A 21,380-nucleotide genomic window follows, 5' to 3' on the forward strand; every position below is an offset into this window, starting at 1 on the left:
GTCAAATATGACCTAATTCTTTTATGTTTTCAAGTACTGGATTTACTATTTTTTGGGGGGATTGATTGCTATTTCTACCCTCTGTTCATTAGAATATTGTTTCATTCTTGTAACTGAATGTCTGAAGCCACTTAAAACTTGCAGTGTTCAATGAACAGCAGCATGTTGTCCTGCTGTCTTTCATCATGTCTATCATACCTTTTAGATTGCAAAGGTATGTGATACCAACTGACACCAGTAAGCAGGGCGAAACTCTGTATGTGTTTGTGTTTGTCTCTTAGTTACAAGGCCATCATCATCACTACTTTACTTTCGAAACTGGTGGAACGAGACATAATGTCAAACGTTTGCCAACTGTTGATTGATAACTAGTTATATGTTCCGGGTCCAGCTCTAGGGTGTGTTTATGATATCTTATATCTATGCCAGAACATCTGTCAGTGTCTTACCTTTTGGCAAAGATACTACTGCATTTCTTCAGCATCCAAAATTAAAGACAGTGGTTGAAAAACAATAAAAAATACCAGCAGAGATGAACATATTTATTTCAGTTGCTCATATTTATTAATTTCAAAAACTTAATTCAGAGAGAGAACCAGGCCAGATTGGCCTTTACTTCCTGTTGCTCAGCATAACTGTTCTCCTGAGACTGATGAACCGTTGACGTTACAGCGATCAGTCTGACCTGCTTCCACCCTAAAGGTGCTACATGGTGAATCCGACATCTGCATTGGACATACAGCATTTACTGCCATGCAGCCTCCACAGTAGTCAGAGCAAACATGTGAAGGAAGATGTCAAGGGAATTAGTTTGTGTTTATACAGGACCTCCCACCCTCACCTACCGTCAACCGATCATGTCAATGCAGAGCTATAAGGATCCCTCTGCATTGTTAAAACATTTGAGAGGCGCACGGCGATGTAGTACGGAGCTCAATTTGGCCTCTGCATGCCTCCGGAGGCGCCGCAATTGCGTCACACCATCCATATAGCGTCTCCAACCACATTTTCAGATCAAGCATAAATGGTATTTTAGCCTCCTAGGTTGATGCTGGTGGAGGTGTCTGCTGTTCATCTAGTGTGCAAAGCTGTCATCAAGGCAAAGGGTGGCTATTTGAAGAATATCAAATATAAAGTATATTATTTGTTTAACACTTTTTTGCTTACTACATGATTCCATGTGTGTTATTTCATAGTTGTGATGTCATCACTATTATTCTACAATGTAGAAAATAGTAAAAATAAAGAAAAACCCTTGAATGAGGTGTTCTAAAACGTTTCACAAGTAGTGTATGTTATTTATATGTAATTAATACCATTCATGTGTATTGATACACAATCATTATACTAATCAATAGTGTAATTCACACAAATCATGTACATAATGAGAAATTACTGGCAATTTTAATAGGCTCCCGAATGCCGCYGCAGTCTAAGACACTGCATCTCAGTGCTAGAGGCGTTACTACAGACCCTGGTTCAATCCCGGGTTGTATCACAACCGGCCATCATCGGGAGTCCCATAGGGTGGCGCACAATTGGCCCAGCGTCGTCCGGGTTAGGCCAGGGTAGGCTGTCGTTGTAAAATAAGAATTTGTTCTTACTGACTTGCCCAGTTAAACAAATAAAATTATCATGACTCCATTATTCATAATATTAAGTACCTATTTATTTTGTTACTCCTATATGCGGAACATTGTTATTTAGATTCTGGGTTAGGACGACATTGTGATATGAATAGAAAAGTATAGAAATGCATCTTTTTGACTTAAAATTATTTAGACGATGAGAGAGAACAATGTGTAATGCTTACATGTGGTGTGTTTCGTTGTTGTTTGGTTACTGTGATGTGTTGTAAATTAAAACAAAAACTCCACCATACAATCAAACATTATCAAACGCTTTAATAACAGTTAACAAAATTTAACATCACACATTTTCGCATTCAAAAGCACATCAATGTTTCCCATATTTGGCACCATCATCTCATGGTCTTCATGTTCTAATACTTTACAAGGTCAAATACAAACATAAAAGCAGAGATCCTCTGAATGATCAAACAGCTTAGAATTCTGGACGCTTTGACCAAGCGTACAAAACGGACTGTTGACATTAGTCAGTGTGTATCCTGTTGACGACAACATGAAACGCCAGGTAGGGTTCAAGGTGTTTTTATGTTGGATGGGGCAAACATGTGCAGGCAGGCAGGGGTGGAGGGGGACTGAGTTGGTCCTATCCCATAGACAAACATATATTCACCAATCATGTTACAAATCAATCATGGGTTGGTCCATGCTCCAACTGGTGGAAGCTGTGGCTAATTCAATCAGTGTGGTGCTATTCATCGCATTGCTTAGGAAAGCCCACTCAAGTATTCAATGGTCTGGGTAGGTCCTGTTTAAGGTTGGGTGGGTGGTGACTGGCAAGGATGTGACTACCTGGAAGTGAGGGGCTAGGAGGGCAGTAAGGATAGCTGCACCTTCTCTACTAGGAAAATCCCCCTTGTAACAAATAACACCAATGCGTTTTATTGGCATTGTACCCCATCCCAGCACAACGATGTCTAGGTCCATATTCTTCACATGGCTCTCAGGACCAGCGTGTGTGCGATCAACTATAGTTTTAGTCTTCATGGGCTTTCCCTTTGGGTTTCTCTTCCTCGTCGTAAGACAGTCCATATTCATTCATTCTYGTCTTATCAACAGGATACAGCCTTAGGAGAGAAAAGGAGTGGGAAAAGATTGTTGTAAACAAATTGACAGTCAATCTGAGGATATTCTGTTCTGCATTGGAGGAAGTGTTACAAATGAATAATATGACAAACTGCAACAGTCAATTTAGAGAAACTGCAGTGCGTGTGCCTTACCATCTCTGGTACAAGTAGACAAGGAAGACTACATCATCCCTGAAGCAGGCTAGCCGGTGGGAGGTTGGCATCGTGATGATGAAGGCAAATATGTCATCGATGAAGGTGTTGAACGCCTGGGGATGGTCAAGATGAGACGTAATAAATATAAACTTCCATCATCGACATCCTTCAGTTTCATTGTCATCCACTTATTATGATGTCTTAGTCTGATAGATTTATGTATGCTTCATTGCAACAATTACTACACATACCGGTAAACATACTATAATTGTCCTTTAATGATTAAACTATTTCCGAGACATCTAACATTTAGTGTAAAACCAGAAAATCTCTCAAATAAATACACTATATTATCCACTCACTTTATACATGAATGCTTTCCAGGGTAGATGTGCCACGGACTTAAACTGTTGAAACAAGAGAATAATCGATTTGGACACCAGCATCTGGCCATTAGCCTCCTGAATAATATAACAGAAGACATGTGCACTAGTACTTAGTATAATGGAACTGACTTTGTAGTTAACAAAGAGTTGAGGTAGCATGAAGAGGAATCCAAAAGCGTACACTCCTGTCAAAAAAGGAACCATCAAAGTCAATAAAGTAAATCTAGATTTCAAAAGTAATATAATAATATTGCGTGTATACATTTTTATGTATGGAAACCCCAGTGGAAAAAGTTAATTAAAGCAAATCATGCTGGCCTCAGGATAAGATCAATGACCTTACCATTCACTAAACTGTTGATGATCCAAGAGTACCAACTGTCAAACAGAAAGCAGAGGAGACATTATTACACATTCAAACACACACCGTATAGTAGACCAACATTTAGAGGCTCACATTAGGATTTGGAAATGCAACCCAGGCCCACACGGATTCTTTTTCTGGACCGATTTGTTCGTCAAAATCAATTTGTAGGCCATAAAAAGGGCACTTATTTCAAAATACAGTGCATTTGGAAAGTATTCAGACACCTTCTCTTTTTCCACATTTTGTTACGTTACAGCCTTATTCTACAATACCCCACAATGACAAAGCGAAAACAGGTTTTTTGAAATTTTTGCAAATGTATTCAAAGACGAAAACAGAAATACCTTATTTACATAAGTATTCAGACCCTTTGCTATGAGACTCAACATTGAGCTCAGGTGCATCCTGTTTCCATGTATCATCCTTAAGATGTTTCTACAACTTGATTGGAGTCCACCTGTGGTAAATTCTATTGATTAGACATGATTTGGAAAGGCACACACCTGTCTATATAAGGTCCCACAGTTGACAGTGCATGTCAGAGCAAAAACCAAGCCATGAGGTCGAAGGAATTGTCCGTAGAGCTCCGAGACAGGATTGTGTCGAGGCACAGATCTGGGGAATGGTACCAAAAAATGTCTGCAGCATTGAAGGTCCCCAAGAACACAGTGGCCTCCATCATTCTTAAATGGAAGAAGTTTGAAACCATCAAGACTATTCCTAGAGCTGGCCGCCCAGCCAAACTGAGCAATCGGGGGAGAAGGGCCTTGGTCAGGGAGGTGACCAAGAATCCGATGGTCACTCCAGTTCCTCTGTGGAGATGGGAGAACCTTCCAGAAGGACAACCATCTCTGCAGCACTCCACCAACCAAGCCTTTATGGTAGAGTGGCCAGAATGAAGCCCCTCCTCAGTAAAAGGCACATGACAGCCCGCTTGGAGTTTGCCAAAAGGCACCTAAAGACTCTCAGACAATGAGAAACAACATTCTCTGGTCTGATGAAACCAAGATTTAACTCTTTGGCCTGAATGCCAAGTGTCACGTCTGCAGGAAACCTGGCACCATCCCTACGGTGAAGCAGTGGCAGCAGCATCATCATGCTGTGGGGATGTTTTTCAGTGGCATGAAGTGGGAGACCAGTTAGGTTAGAGGGAAAGATGAATGGAGCAAAGTACAGAGAGATCCTTGATGAAAATCTGCTCCAAAGCGCTCAGGACCTCACTGGGGTGAAGGATCACCTTCCAACAGGACAAAGATCCCAAGCACATAGCCAAGACAACGCAGGAGTGGCTTCGGGACAAGTCTCCGAATGTCCTTGAGTGGCCAAGCCAGAGCCCGGACTTAAACATCTCTGGAGAGTCCTGAAAATAGCTTTGTAGTGACGCTCCCCACTCAACCTGACACGAGTTTGAGAGGATCTGCAGAGAAGAATGGGAGAAACTCACCAAATACAGGTGTGCCAAGCTTGTCGGGTCACACCCAAAAAGACTRGAGGCTGTAATTGCTGCCAAAGGTGCTTCAACAAAGTACTGAGTAAAGGGTCTGAATACTTATGTAAATGTGATAGTTTTATATTCTTAATACATTTCCKAAAATTTTGCTTTGTCATTTAAATGTTGTTTTTTTCCATCAATGTTTAGAATAAGGCTATAACATAACAAAATGTGGAAAAAGTCAAGGGGTCCATTAAAATGTCTACATACTTTCTATCAGGTATCGGATGTTGTATCAGTGTAGCCTGGGGTTGTTTTCCCCCCAAATAATAATCCCCCCTCCCCCAGAAAATACCTACAGTTGCCCATTACTCTAGTACAGGGTTCCCCAACTGGCCTGCTGGTGGTTTAATTTGACCATCCGCTAAAAAAAWTTTTTTAAATCGGCCTGCGACTGAATCTAGTTGATGATCCCTGCTGTGGTAGATCCAACTGTTAATATCCACACAATAAAGTTATAGCCTACCTTTTGTATCTCAAAAAAACTAAGGCATAAACAGCTCCTCCAATACACATTGGGTAGAGTAAATACGAGAGGTACTTCATTGCCTGGGAAGAGAAGAACATTGCAAGGAAAATCAAATTAATGCAATTCATGACAATACTACTGTATACAAATTGAGGAGAAAGGAACAAATATTCTGTTTGGTGTTTTTTTTAAATGGACAAGTCTCACCAGAGTATCATACTCTTCAGTCCTTCTCTCTGATTCGTCAGATTTCCCAAACTGTGGGGAGACAAACACTTGATATGCATGTAGAACTAACATAGAACAAATGGAATCGTAAGCAAATCAACTCCGAAAAACCTATCTTTACAAACAAACCAGACTTACTATGAACGTTGGTTTTACACCCTTCCAGATAATCTGTATCTTAAAGGCTTTCTTCACCTTCCACACCTGTAGAGGGACAGATAAACCAGTCAGGAGTGATTTACTAGTCATGGGAGGACACAGTGTAAAAATCTACAAGGATCTAAACATAGCGGATTAGAGAAACCAGAACATAGAATGAGGGGATTACCAAACCTACAAAGCAGGAAAACATAGATAATCACTGAATAGTGCACTAAGTGCAGCAAACAGAAAAACCTAATCTACTCAATCCGAGAAAGGTCAAAGCCTGGCAAAATCCAATAGGTCAGATATTAGACTAACATGAACAGCAGTAACTTTAAGGAAACACTGTCTGTGTCAAAAATGGCACCCTATTCCCTATGTAGCAGACTACTTGACCAGAGCCCTGAGGTGCATTCCAATAATACAGTATCTCCTTAAGTGTGCACTCGTTCACTACTTCCCACAAATCTAAAAGCATTGGATTGATGGAGGCATCTGCTAGCGGAGTTTCCACCATATTTCTTATACTTGTCATTTCCTTCCAAATAAGTAAAATAGTGAACAAGTGCACACTTTGGGAGGAAGGAGAGCTAATTGGGACATAGCCCTGGTTAAAAGCAGTGCACTACATGGGGAATAGGGTGCCAATTGGGACACAGCCACTGACAGCATGTGTGGAGACGTACCTCAATCAGGGAGCCAATTCCAGCAGGAATGAGGACCAGCAGGCTTGTCTGCTCATCAAACAGGTACATGAAAATCACAATGGTGCTGAAACACCTCCACAGCACTGGAAAAGGACCACAACATAAACAGGTCTAAGAATAGTCCACAATTGGTTATATAGAAATACATATCATCCCACATACAAAGGCATATATGGAATATTAAATTCCACTGAATAGTCACAACGTTGTGAGAGAGAAAGACAAGTTCATATTAGTGACCATATGGATTATAGCTTTAAACAGAAATGTAGCTGTCAGTGTACTGATGTTCCATATGATATGTGTTTGGTTCTATAACTGATTGTAACCAAGACATTTGAATTTAGACACACCCACCAATAGAACTACAGGTATCTCCAGTGAAAGTCTGGATGACAAACCAGGGCACACAGAGAGATAAGACTATCCATCCAAAACAGCCATGGTTGGGCTCAATTCGAGTTGAAGTCAGTCAATTCAAGAAGTGAACTGAAATTCCAATTAAATAATTGAAAAATAATAGCATTTATTTTCAATRATTTATCAATAAACTGAAAAGAAGATGCTATTTATTTTAAACGTGTTTCAATCTTTTACTTCTAAATTCGAATCACTTCCTGAATTGATTAACTTCAAATTGGAATTGACCCCGACCCCGCCTAACAGCATCCTACTGAGAAATCAACCCACCTGCTTTGCTGGACATCCCCACCATGCTTTTCTTCTGCTTCCAAAAGCTGATGTCATTTTTGAAGGCCAGGAAATCAAAGAGGAGCTGCAAAGGATATATGCTTTTAAAATTCAACGTGACACAGGAATAATTTAGGTCAGGGATGGGCAACTGCCCTTTTGTATAATAATTTTTTTTAAACGTTTTTAGGAAATCAGTTAGGGTCTCAACTTCCTGTTGAGAATTAGAATACAGTAGACAAGGTGCAATTTCAAAATGTAGTTGAACATAAGAAGTTTTTCTCTTGGGGCAACAATATTTTGCTTAGGGCCCCCAAAATGCTAGGGCCGGCAAACCCGCATGATGATCTCAGATTTTTTGTGGCCCCCACCCCCATCAAAGTTGTCCGCCCCTGATTTAGGCCTGTGAGTCAGAATCATCCATTAAAGATGATTTTCATATACATGAAGTGACACTGGTAGACTTTAGTCTTACATGAAAGGCAGCTACGAAGAAGGTAAGGGCTAAGAGGTACAGGTTGGTGTCCACGAATATGCCCTTGATTTCATCCGCGTCTTTCTCAGTGAAGCCTGAAATCACAACAAACAAACCAATTCAATCTCACTGTGAGATTCAAATCAAATCAAAGTTAATTTGTCACGTGCGCCGAATACAACAGGTGTAGACCTTACAGTGAAATGCTTACTTACAGGCTCTAACCAATTGTGCAAAAAAGGTGTTATGATGAGGTTTATTGTAGTTCTTAAACTTTGCATGAAAATGTCCCCCATAGAATTATATTTCCATCTTACTACTCACCAAATTGTTGCAGGGAGTAGACGGCATCTTGCATGTGAATCCAGAAGCGGAGTTTCCCGAGGGAGATGGTGTCATAGGAGATAGTGAGAGGCAGTTCAATGCTGGTGCTGTTGATCTCCATCAAGTCCTTCACTCGGTTGCTCAGCTCATCCACAAACAGCAGTGGGAGGTACACCATCTTTTTTCCATTTTGAAATCTTGAATACAGTACAAAAATCAAGGAAAATCCATCAATGAATTAAGCAATAAGGCACGGGGGGGTGTGGTATATGGCCAGTATCCAGGCACTCCGCGGTGCGTCGTGCAAAAGAACAGCCAACAGCTGTGGTATATTGGCCATATACCACAAACACCCGAGGTGCCTTATTGCTATTATAAACTGGTTACTAAAGTAGTTAGAGCAGTAAAAAGAAATGTTTTGTCATACCCGTGGTATACAGTCCCATATACCACGGCTGTCAGCCAATCAGCATTCAGGGCTGGAACCACCTGCCTTCTCCCTACAGTTCTCAGCCATTAGCTTCGACCCCGACTGCCTCATGAACTACAATCCCCATGCTGTGTTTTAAATTTAGAAGCGTCAATAATAATCACTTGCGATACGGCTTTTCAAAACATATGGCACTTATCTTTCATCAGCGAGAAAGAATCCTTCAAATAAAAAAAGGTACACTTACTGTAGCAGTTTTGCACAGAAACATACAGCTCCATCTGTCGAAACTACACTTCCCGAGTTACGCTGACACACAGGTGTTGGGAGCATGCTAGATAGCTAATTAGCACAGGTGTTCGATCGCCTCTAGTCTTCCGTCTATTTTCCATAAACAAGAGCAGTATCATGGAGATATGATATGGCCATGTGGAAACACTAACCCTATCAACGTGTGTATCAATTTAACCTTTTTATTTTTTACTATGATTTCTCGCAGATATGAAAGATAAGACACCTTTGTCCAATGACTTTTATGTCTAATGTAATGGAACTGAGAGTCATGATCAAGGGCTAGCTAGCTTGTATCATGAGTTAGTGCTAAGTGCTAAGTGCTGTGCTAAGTGTTTACTTACACTTTCAAGTAGCGGTGCACGTCACTGGGCAGGAAGTCCCTGTCGAAGACAAAGTCTTCTGACACCACATTGAGTGTGAGACGGGAGCGCCAGTGAGACACTGGCCGGTCCACTGCAGAGTCACCTCCAGTAGAAGTCTTCCGTTTCAGCTGCTCTGGCTGCACTGGGCACAATAACAACAACACATGCGAGAAAAAGACAAGGGAAAAACAAAACAACACTAATGAGAAACGCAGAAAAGGGCAATGGTAAAAACAATAAACTCAGCATGACAGCTTGAAAGAAGTACCCCACAGAAACACATTCCAATGTGAAAGATATTCAAATGTACCAGACTGTTATGTAGACAAATATGAAAATAAATATGCTACAAAAGGGACCCTTCAGGATGGTTGATTCCAAGGCAAGCCACTGTCTGTGCGCATGGACATACCCTAACAATAAAGGCTTTACAACAGACACCTACGGGTAACTTGCTTTGGAGCTTTCCATGGATCTTGTACATTCTGTCTGCATCCCAAATAGCAACCTATTTCCTTAGTGACCTACTTTTGACCAGAGCCTAGAGTGCACTATTTAGGGAACGCAGCCGTTGTGTGGTGTAATAGTAGTCTGACCTTCGGTGCTTCCTCCCCTGAGATCAGGCTGACCTCCAGTGGTTTGGGTATCATGTAGGTGGTGAGCTGGGTCACCAGGTGCACCTGCCTAGGGTCCTGCCACGGAGACATGCCTGCCTGGTGCACAAACACCATGGCATACAACGTCCCATTCTTACGGGTCTTCTTTGGGAGAGACACATTCACTATCCTTTAGGAAAAGGGATAAATATAGCAGGGAGAGGTACAACTTTGCAGGTTAAAATAGTCTCTATTTTCTGTTTATTCAACGTTAATAATTTACTATGAATCTGGGTAGCCGTTTTGGATTACTTGCGTATATGAAGTCCAAGTCATTGTGCAACTACCCAGAGATCACTGTGTCTACCAACGTTTCCATTGGTGATCATCCTGCCTACTACCACTGCCATATATACAGCCATATCCTGTCACTGTAAGAAAAGTTGCACCTTTCAAACTTGGACTCCACATCAAAGTCCTCCTCCTTGTGAATGAGGGTGTGTCCACCATCAGCATTGGGTCGTAAAGCAGTGTAGATACTCAGCTGAGAATGGGAGAAAAAAACCCGACAACACAGCAAATGTTCACACACTTAGCAGTTGCAAAAACGGATGGCTTAAGTTACTAAATTTGCATTCCATCTAGCTAGCTTGCAATGATGCATACCAACCTGCAGTCGTGTTTTTCCTGACAAATAAGGTTTGAGGCAGTTCTCGAATTTGGGGTTCTCACAAGGCTTGGTGTAAACGATGCCATACATCACCCAGCAAGTGTGCAAAACATACACAACGAACACCCCGACTATGAGCGTCGTGAAAGAGGTCTTCTGAAACATGCTGCCGATTGAGTATAGTCCTTCAAATATGAAATGTGCAAGGCAGATACCGTAGCGACGCTATCCTCCTCTAAACCAAGGAGCGAGAACTAACGCGAAGCCGAAAGAGAATTTAGCTAAAGAAGATTAACGTCGGTTGATGCATTTCTCATACTGAAACATTAACGTAGCTTGTGGACTGGACATTGTGGTCACAGCTGTCGGCAGGTGCTAGGCTAACCATGGCTAGCTATCGTTTATCACAGTGTACGTCTCCTCATCTCTTTAACCTATCAAATGCAATGTATATTAGTAAATATTTGGTGAAATTTAAAATCCCCGAATTCTGCTCATCAGTTTGTCTCTCGAAATCGCAATATCATGTCTATTTTAGCTAAAAGCGTAGTGTCAGCTAGCTACTTCCGTGATGTATTTCCTGGTTAGACGATTAAGGGAGTATCAAACTGCGGTTGCGCAAATCTGACAATTTGCATACCAACTGAAAATATCTTGGCCACTAGATGTCAACCACGCTCCATGCATTGCAGTCCGCTCTTCATTATAATTTCAGTATTTCAGTCACCTTCTGTCAGTGCCAGGTCAAAATCAACAGAAGAAGCATAATGTGTGTATTTTTCATGTATTGTACAAACAAATTAAAATATGCCGAAAACAATAAACAGAAACCTCTACACGTGAATAAATAAAATATATGTATACTGAACAAAAATACAAATGCAACATGCAACAATTTCAACAATTTTACTGTTTCAGCTCATATAAGGAAATATGTCAATTGAAATGAATGGGTCTATGTATTTCAAATGACTGGGCAAGGGCGCAGCCATGGGTGGGCCTGGGAGGGCATAGCCCCACCCACAGTCATTTAGAATACGTTTTTCCAGGTGGCTCCTCCCGCAGGTGAAGAAGCTGTATGTAGAGGTCCTGTGCTGGCGTTTTTACACGTGGTTTGCGGTTGTGAGGCCGGTTGGACGTACTGCCAAATTCTCTAAAACAACATTTTAGAGTGGTCTTTTATTGTCACCAGCACAAGGTGCACCTGTGTAATGATCATGCTGTTTAATCAGCTTCTTGATATTCCACACCTGTGAATGGATTATTTTGGCAAAGGAGAAATGCTCAGTAACAGGGATGTAAACAAATTTGTGCCCAAAATTTCAAAGAAATAAGCTTTATGTGCGTATGGAACATTTCTGGGATCTTTTATTTAAGCTCATGAAACATGGGACCAACACTTTAAATGTTGCGTTTATATTTTTGTTCAGTATAGTTACTAGGTCTACTCATATAGATAAGTGTTGCTCAGAATTTGTTTCACGCTTTGCAATATGTCGGCCGATGTGCAAAATTGCTCAGTCATTAGACTTACAATGACCAAGAGGTGCCTGTTAGGGAGAAATGTAGCTTATATAGTTGGCTTAATCCCTTGATAAGACATTGAAGAACTACCCAAAAAGTTTTTGTAGACTTACCAAGGGAAGTTGAATATATGGTGCTTCGAAAGAAACTATGATGAATAGAAAGGTGTGGCGAATGGTCAGTTTTAGTCACCTGTCTGGCCTCGAGATCAAACTACCCAGACTTACTCTTTCATCTGTTGTCAGCATCACTGACCTTCTAGAARTTCCATGGTCATTCTCAGACAATCTTTCAGTTCTATCATCAGTGAGCAATAGGGATGGGAGTGGAAACAAGTGCTTCACCCAAAGATTTGATGTGTGTGTGTGAGTGTGCTTGAGCGTGTATGTGTGCATGCCTGTGCATTCATGTTTGTATTTGTGTCTGTATGCTTCTGCATGCCCCATAAATGTATGTTTTTGCTTGTTGGTGTGCAAGCAGCAGAGCAGTTCCGGAGTAAAAGGGGCACAGTGAAAAGATGGAGGAGAAAASAGAGAGTTGTAACGGATGAGTGAGGACAGGAAAAGGATAGCAGGGAGGGAATTAAGACTACATTGTACCCGCTTTATAGATTTTCTGCTTAAAAACACTAATTTGGAGGCCAACAGCGGAAGATGGAGAATTCTTTCCTCAATAAACGAACACCCTCGGTAGGGAATGTACTGCCTTCTTAAAGCCGTTCGCCCTGAAAGGAAAACTTTAACAAGGTGGAGCAAGCAGGCAAGTAGCAGGCAAAGGACATACCATCTTTATTTGCCAGAAGCTCCTCCTATGAGAGATCTGTCAACTAATTATTGCCTTTGAGCTGACAGTAGGCCTACACATATGGATGAAAGGTTGGATCTTCATCACACAGTGCACAATTACAGTAAAGTGCTTACATACATGATTCAGACATTCACATTCAGTGTTGTAACTACTTCAGTGACACCTCTACATAAAGTACATCACATTTTTATAGCACTCAGGAAATACATATTGGTGCGTCATGCGTACGTAATTGCATGTTATCTACTGCAAATACAGCTCTGGAAAAAATTAAGAGACCACTGCAAAATTATCAGTTTTTCTGGATTTACTATTTATAGGTACAGTTGAAGTCGGTAGTTTACATACACCTTAGCCAAATACATTTAAACTTAGTTTTTCACAATTGCTGACATTTAATCCTAGTACAAATTCCCTGTCTTAGGTCAGTTAGGATCCCCATTTTATTTTAAGAATGTGAAATGTCAGAATAATAGCAGAGAATGATTTATTCCAGCTTTTATTTATTTAATCACATTCCCAGTGGGTCAGAAGTTTACAATCACTCAATTAGTATTTAGTAGCATTGCCTTTAAATTGTTTAACTTGGGTCAAACGTTTCGGGTAGCCTTCCACAAGCTTCACACAATAAGTTGGGTGAATTTTGGCCCATTACTCCTGACAGAGCTGGTGTAACTGAGTCAGGTTTGTAGGCCTCCTAGCTCGCACAAGCTTTTTCAGCTCTGCCCACAAATGTTCTATAGGATTGAGGTCAGGGCTTTGTGATGGCCACTCCAATACCTTGACTTTGTTGTCCTTAAGCCATTTTGCCACAACTTTGGAAGTATGCTTGGGGTCATTGTCCATTTGGAAGACCCATTTGTGACCAAGCTTTAACTTCCTGACTGATGTCTTGAGATGTTGCTTCAATATACCTACATAATTTCCCTCCCTCATGATGCCATCTATTTTGTGAAGTGCACCAGTCCCTCCTGCAGCAAAGCACCCCGACAACACGATGCTGCCACCCACGTGCTTCGCGGTTGGGATGGTGTTCTTCTGCTTGCAAGCCTCCCCCTTTTCCCTCCAAACATAACGATGGTCATTATGGCCAAACAGTCCTATTTTTGTTTTATCAGACCAGAGGACCTTTCTCCAAAAAGTACAATCTTTGTCCCCGTGTGCAGTTGCAAACTGTAGTCTGGCTTTTTTATGGCGTTTTTGGAGCAGTGGCTTCTTCCTTGCTGAGAGCCCTTTCAGGTTATGTCAATATAGGACTCGTTTTACTGTGGATATAGATACTTTTGTACCTGTTTCCTCCAGCATCTTCACAAGGTCCTTTGCTGTTGTTCTGCGATTGATTTGCACTTTTCGCACCAAAGTACATTCATCTCTAGGAGACGCGTCTCCTTCCTGAGAGGTATGACGACTGCATGATCCCATGATGTTTGTTCTTGCGTGCTATTGTTTGTACAGATGAACGTGGTACCTTCAGGCGTTTGGAAATTGCTCCCAAGGATGAACCAGACTTGTGGAGGTCTACAATTGTCAGATTTCTTTTGATTTTCCCATGATGTCAAGCAAAGAGGCACTGAGTTTGAAGGTAGGCCTTGAAATTCATCCACAGGTACACCTCCAATTGACTCACATGATGTCAATTAGCCTATCAGAAGCTTCTAAAGCCATGACATAATTTTCTGCAATTTTCCAAGCTGTTTAAAGGCACAGTCAAATTAGTGTATGTAAACTTTTGACCCACTGGAATTGTGATACAGTGAATTATAAGTGAAATAATCTGTAAACAATTGTTGGAAAAATTACTTGTGTCATGCACAAAGTAGATGTCCTAACCGACTTGCCAAAACTATAGTTACAAGAAATTTGTGGAGTGGTTGAAAAACGAGTTTTAATGACTCCAACCTAAGTGTATGTAAACTTTCGACTTCAACTGTACGTGTTTAGGTAAAATTAACATTTTGTTTTATACTATAAACTACTGACATTTCTCCAAAATTCCAAATAAAAATAGTCATTTAGAGCATTTATTTTCAGAAAATGACAACTGGTGGAAAAAAAAAATGATGCAGTGTTGTCAGACCTCAAATAATGCAAAGAAAATAAGTTCATATTTATTTTTAAACACAATACTAATATTTTAATTTAGGAAGAGTTCAGCAATCAATATTTGGTGGAATAATCCTGATTTTCAATCACAGCTTTCATGTGTCTTGGCATGCTCTACACCAGTCTTTCACATTGATGTTGGGTGACATTATGCCACTTCTGGCGCAAAAATTCAAGCAGCTCGGCTTTGTTTGATGGCTTGTGACCATCCATCTTCCTCTTGATCACATTCCAGAGGATTTCAATTGGGTTGAGGTCTGGAGAATGGGCTGGCCATGACAGGGTCTTGATCTGGTGGTCCTCCATCCACACCATGATTGACCTGGCTGTGTGGCATTGAGCATTGTCCTGCTGGAAAAACCAATCCTCAGAGTTGGGGAATATTTTTGCTGAAGCACCCCCAGATCATCACCGATCCTCCACCAAATGTCATTTTGAAATTTTGTGGAGGATCGGTGATGATCTGGGGGTGCTTCAGCAAGGCTGGAATCGGGCAGATTTGTCTTTGTGAAGGATGCATGAATCAAGCCACGTACAAGGTTGTCCTGGAAGAAAACTGCCCCGCAGCTCCCGGGTCTGCCGAGCAGAAATATCAGCCACAGAGAGAGTCACAAGATTGTACTTCGCTCAACTTTCTAGAGCAGTGGTCACCAACCTGTCAATCGCCAAGGTATTCCTAGTCGTTGGCCAAACATTTATGTAAAACCCAACGATAAAGCCTTGTGTTCCTATTTTTACTTTTTTTGTCTTTGGCTGTTGGTGATAGGTGCACCTGATTCAGCTGCCCTGCGCATAGGTGAACTGTTGCCATTTTGAACCATTTCATTCTGCCTTCCCGGCGGGCCAAGTGTAACGACYTGCGCTGAGAGTCGGAAGCAAGTTCAGGGAGTGAGTGTTTTAATAAAATAAACAGAACATAATACAAAACAAGAAACACTAACACCAGCACACAGACATGAAACAGAAACAATGACACATGGGGAAGGAACCAAAGGGAGTGACATATATAGGGAAGGTAATCAGGGAAGTGATGTAGTCCAAGTGAGTCAGATGACGTGCAGGTGCGCGTAATGATGGTGACAGGGTTGTGCCATAACTAGCAGCCTGGTGACCTAGTGACCTAGAGGCCGGAGACGGCGCACACAAGTGACACCCAGAGAGCAAATCAAGTACACTATAGCCTATCGCTGGCCAATCGGATGGCTCAGATGACCGTTGACTGCAGTAATGTAGCAGGCATAAAATAAAGCTACAGCAAAGTTGATACTGTGAGATTTCAAAACATTTAAAACCATGACTAGAGAGAGACTGTCAACGAATAAATCAAATAGCTTCTGTTTTTATGAGTGAGTTCATGTTTAAGTTCTTACTCACCTGTCAACACTTTGTATTCAGCACTTTCATATGCAACAAAATGCCCGTTCTTCCTATTTCCACTCTTTTATTTTAATATCAAAGAATATTTCACTTTCTCTGTTCATAGGAGTAACAACATGAATTTGTACATGAGGCAGAAATAATGCAGTGCGACTCGAGTTTCACCATCAGCTGTAAGACGGAGTCCCTTTTTGGTCAGTGTCAGTGGAGGAAAGGGAGAGCCGAGGGATGTTGAGAGGCGGACCCTCAGTCTGCTGCTCTCTTCCTTCACTGAGACTCACCATCAGATGCATGGCACCATCAGCCCAGTAAAATAAAATAAAAAATGAAATCAGCTGTGCTTCACAAGTAATACAACAACGGATCTATTACTGGTGTGATCATATAGCCTACCTCAAATTTGATACATTTGATAATAAAAATGGCCCGACCAACAATGCATTGGCAGGTAAATTCAAGCAAAGCCAGTGTGCGGTGGTAATGTATTGGGCCTATAGCTTACTGCACAAACCTCATTGCTCCAGAACTGTTTTTCATTGGTTAATGTTGCATAGGCTTACATTTTTTAAGTAATGTTAAAAAATATCTGAGTTGTAGATTTCAGCTTGCATTTTGACTCGAAGTGATCTTGACTCAGAAAAGGTTGGTGACCACCCTTCTTGAGTTGTCACGCCCTGACCATAGAGAGCCTTTTTATTCTCTATTTTGGTTAGGTCGGGGTGTGACTAGGGTGGGTAATCTAGGTTGTTTATTTCTATGTTGGCCTGGTATGGTTCCCAATCAGAGGCAGCTGTTTGTCGTTGTCTCTGATTGGGGATCATATTTAGGCAGCATTTTCCCCACTGTGTTTTGTGGGATCCTGTTTATGTGTAGTTTCCTGTGAGCACTTCATTGACATCACGTTTCATTTGTTCTTTATTGTTTTGTGCGTTTCACTTCAATAAATATGTGTAACCCATATCACGCTGCGCTTTGGTCTGAATGTTCTTACGACAATCGTGACAGAAGATCCCACCACAACAGGACCAAGCAGCGTGCCCAGGAGGAGAAGGTATCCTGGACTTGGGAGGAGATCTTGGATGGGAAGGGATCCTGGACTTGGGAGGAAATCATGGCAGGACAGGATAGCTTTCCTTGGCGGCAGACGCAAGGAGAGAAGGGAGGACAGCGACGACGCCGGGGTTCGCGGCCACAAAGGAAGCCCAAAAAACAGCCCAAATGATTTTTTTTGGGGGGGCACACGGGGTGGTTGGCGGAGCCGAGGAGTGAACCAGAGCCAGTCTGGGAGAAGATGGAGAAATTGGAGGAGAGTGAGCGGAGAGAGTCAGAGACCGTCAGTGAGTTGATTGAGAAATTGGAGGAGAGAGAAATGAGAGAGTTGTTGTGTTGGTGTATGATGCACGACATTCGCCCTAAGGAGCGTATTATCAGTTTGATGCCACCTGAGTCAGCTCTCTGTACTCGTCCTGAGGAGCGTGCTATCAGTCTGGGAAAATCTGTGCCGGCTCCACGCACCAGGTCTCCAGTACGCCACCCCAGCCCTGTATGTCCTGTGCCAGCTCCTCGCACTTGCCCTGCAGTGTGTGTCACCAGTCCGGTCCCACCTGTGCCGGCTCCACGCACTAGGCCTCCAGTGCGCATTCCCCAGTCCGTACGTCCTGTGCCTGCTCCTCGCACTCTCCCTGAAGTGTGTGTCACCAGTCCGGTACCACCTGTGCTGGCTCCACGCACCAGGCCTCCAGTGCGCCTTCCCAGTCTGGTACCATCTGTGCCGGCTCCACGCACTAGGCCTCCAATGCGCGTTCACAGTCCAGCTTCCGGCGACGGTTCCCAGTCCAGAGCTTCCGGCGACGGTTCCCAGTCCAGAGCTTCCGGCGACGGTTCCCAGTCCAGAGCTTCCGGCGACGGTTCCCAGTCCAGAGCTTCCGGCGACGGTCCCCAGTACAGAGCTTCCGGAGACGGTCCCCAGTCCAGAGCTTCCGGAGACGGTCCCCAGTACAGAGCTTCCGGCGACGGTTCAGAACAGCTATTTCCATGTTAAAATGTTATGGGATACATTTTCTCCATTGTTTTTGATGGTAGGCCACTCTGGTAGACCTACATTATGATCAAATAGCCACAGTAGCCTATGCACAGAAGTTGCACAGAATTTTTACGACGTTCAAGTTTGCTCTCACCAGACCTGAATTTGCTCAGTGCCAAAAGAATTTAGAGGGAACATTGCTGGCAAGCATTCATTCTCATATGGCGGCCCAATGTCTGACCAGAATGAGACATATATCAAATTCCCGAGACAGGAGACACTTGGGTTCACAATGCGGAAAGGAAAGTGACCTTGACTGAGGAGGAACAATGGAGGGGAAACATCAAAGAACCAGACTACTCCTCTTCTCTTTTTTCTCTCTGTTGATCTCGCTCTTCCCTAGAAAGCACTGTCGTTTAGATTGCCCTCTGACTTTACAGCTGCCCCCCCCCCCCCCATATCAGCCAAAGTGTGCTCTTACTTCCGCCAAGTCTGCCTCTCTCTCTCCTCTTTCAAATCTAGCCGTCATCACGGCTGAAGTTCAAACGAGACAGTGTCTCGATCCGGCTGGTGAGAATCTCATCAAGGCGAGTGCACCGGGCAGATGCCGAAGCGGAGAGAAACAATGGAGACATCTGCAGCTGCTTCTCTTGTGTAGCCATGAGTGGATTTGCAATCTGTATTTTCAGCAAGGGGACAATTAACCCAACAGTATGGGAGGCTGTACGTACGTACTGTGAAAACTGTTGTCTGATTTGGAAGTGAAACTGTCTTGCTTGAGGAAAAAAAGGACGGAGTTGTGAAAACAAGAGCGTTCTGGCAAGGCGTGGTTGGGTTCAGACATAAATTACAAGTCTTTGCCATTCATCTCAGTTGTAGTCCTAGGAGAAAACACAATCTCAGTTGTTCAAGACAAATGAGATCTCTAATGATGATAGGATGGAATATCAATCCTACATGTAGTAGAATATCAATCCTACATGTAGTAACTCCTGTTTATTGTCTTGTCATTTGAATGTGTCTAACAACAACAGGTTGTCTACCTACTTGATTTCCCTGGTGGTTTGAGAGCTGTGGATGGTGATGGTGATTGTGCACATGGATGGTCAGTTGATTATCCATGCCTGGTTCCAATACATCAGACTGGACACCAACCATCCATGGCGGCCATTACATTACACTGCAACATAACCCAGACTGAGTGAAGATGAATTGTTCCATCTACCTCTCTCTCTTTCTCTCTCTCCCTCACTCTCTCTCTCGCTCTATTTCCGTTTGGTCACTACTTCGACTCTCTCTCTCGCTCTTTCTCTCTCTCTCTCCTTCCTTCTCTCCAATGGCCATGCCTTCATAGACAGCATTTGATTTCATCTTCTAACCAGACACTACTACAAAGTCTTTGGGTGTCAGCTTGAAGTGCATGGTGGCAAAACAAGACGATTACCTCTGTGTTTGATCTTTGGAGTCTGCATGGAAGGGTGTCCAAACAGAGAGAAATCCCTATGTGTCTAAAAGCGAAAAGCTCGGAGCTGTCCAGCGCTAAGGCATGCTATCATGGAGATGAAAGGAACTCATCTCACACTAACACCTCTGGGAAATGCCTGTGCATGAGATCCCTTACTCCTCGAACTCGGCAATAGGAATGCCTGCAACTAGATTGGTACTTCAACATTTCCAATCTAGCCCATTGATTGATCCAACATTCAACCATTGTTTTAACATGACTGCTTCCTTTTGAACACAGACATTGGGCGTATGACTCAAAGTCTGCATCCCAAATTGCACTTTATTCCCTACATAGTGCACTGCTTTTGCACTAGCATAGGAAATAGGGTGCAATTTYAGACTCTACCTGAAGCAGTACTTCACCAGGGAGTGAACAGACTTGAAAGCTACACCTCCGTTCTGACTGTAGTGCTGTTGAAAAGGTTGCTTACGTGATCAGCATAGCGTCCACTATAATGATGCTGTTCTGAGGAAGGAGCATCAGTACAAAGAGTGTACTAATGGTGATCACTGTMCTTTCTACTAGAGTAAAATGACAGACTAATTAGGCAAAACAAATCTCTAATGTATCCTAAGTGTTGTCTCTAAATGAGAACAGTTCATTGAACATCTCAGAGGTGATCTACTGCTGTATGACTCAACGCACTGTAGTCATGCCATAGCCTAAGCCAGTGTTTCCCATCTCCGGTCCTCGAGTACCTCTACCTCTAACACYTTTTTGTTGTAGCTCTGGACAAAAACACCTTGTCAAGGGCTTGATGATTAGTTGACAAATAAAATCAGGTGTGCTCGTCCGCGGTCACAACAAAAATATGTACCATTGAAAGTGCTGGAGTACCGGATTTGGGAAACACTGCCCTTAACTACAACATTGCCTGCCTACTGCTCATTTCATGTTCGGCTCGCAGTAACAGGTGCTATTTAGACAGATCAAGGTTGCCAACACAGATCAGGATGTGACTCCTTTCATTGTTTTACTTTCATTTGCCTGTCAGTGTGTTTATTTGTGTTTCAGACCGTGTACAACCAACCACATCAATACCACTGTTAGTTGGTCATACATTTCCTCAGTTCTCACGCTGTCTGACAGCCACCTAGCTCCCCTCTTTTCTTTCTCAGTTCTCAAGCTGACTGAGAGCAACCTAGCTCCCCTCTCCTCTTCCTCAAGCTGTGTATATGTGTGTGTGTGATCACCGCCGTGTGTGTGTTTATGATCACTCCATTCTGCTGGTGTGTCACTTCCTGTCCTCAGAACCCACCAGAGGGCTGTCTTCCCRCCCTTCTCTCCATCTCTCTCTCTCGCCCCCCCTCTTTCTCTCCAACACTCATCCACCTCCTCTCTTGTTCCCCAAAACCTTGGTTTATTTTGTCTCAGCACTACAGTCTGATGTTTGTTCTCAACCTCTCAGCACTCGCAGAGCACCTTGTGGTTCGTTTCATCTTCTCTCCCCCTCTCCTTTCATCTCTCTGCCCAAGCTATGATGGAGCGTTGATATTTCCACAACTTCAAATGTATTCTTGAAGTTCTATGTTCCAG

The 21,380-nt window shown here is 42.6% G+C and overlaps 1 protein-coding gene across 1 annotated transcript; it reads right to left on the minus strand.

The window, feature by feature from the left end:
- Positions 1 to 1,890: 1,890 nt before the first annotated feature.
- Positions 1,891 to 11,090, minus strand: clptm1l (CLPTM1 like). Its single transcript, XM_023975162.2, has 16 exons — positions 10,504 to 11,090; positions 10,283 to 10,377; positions 9,834 to 10,023; positions 9,217 to 9,374; positions 8,152 to 8,348; positions 7,828 to 7,922; positions 7,353 to 7,437; positions 6,642 to 6,745; positions 5,950 to 6,015; positions 5,791 to 5,841; positions 5,581 to 5,663; positions 3,599 to 3,633; positions 3,385 to 3,440; positions 3,232 to 3,276; positions 2,867 to 2,982; positions 1,891 to 2,713 (listed from the first exon to the last, which is right to left on the minus strand). Exons 1-16 carry the CDS (start codon positions 10,666 to 10,668, stop codon positions 2,623 to 2,625), a joined length of 1,632 nt encoding a protein of 543 aa, XP_023830930.1. The 5' UTR covers positions 10,669 to 11,090; the 3' UTR covers positions 1,891 to 2,622.
- Between the last annotated feature and the right edge of the window lie 10,290 nt (positions 11,091 to 21,380).

The sequence above is a fragment of the Salvelinus sp. IW2-2015 genome, linkage group LG30 (assembly GCF_002910315.2).
Source record: "Salvelinus sp. IW2-2015 linkage group LG30, ASM291031v2, whole genome shotgun sequence".
Lineage (NCBI taxonomy): Eukaryota > Metazoa > Chordata > Actinopteri > Salmoniformes > Salmonidae > Salvelinus > Salvelinus sp. IW2-2015.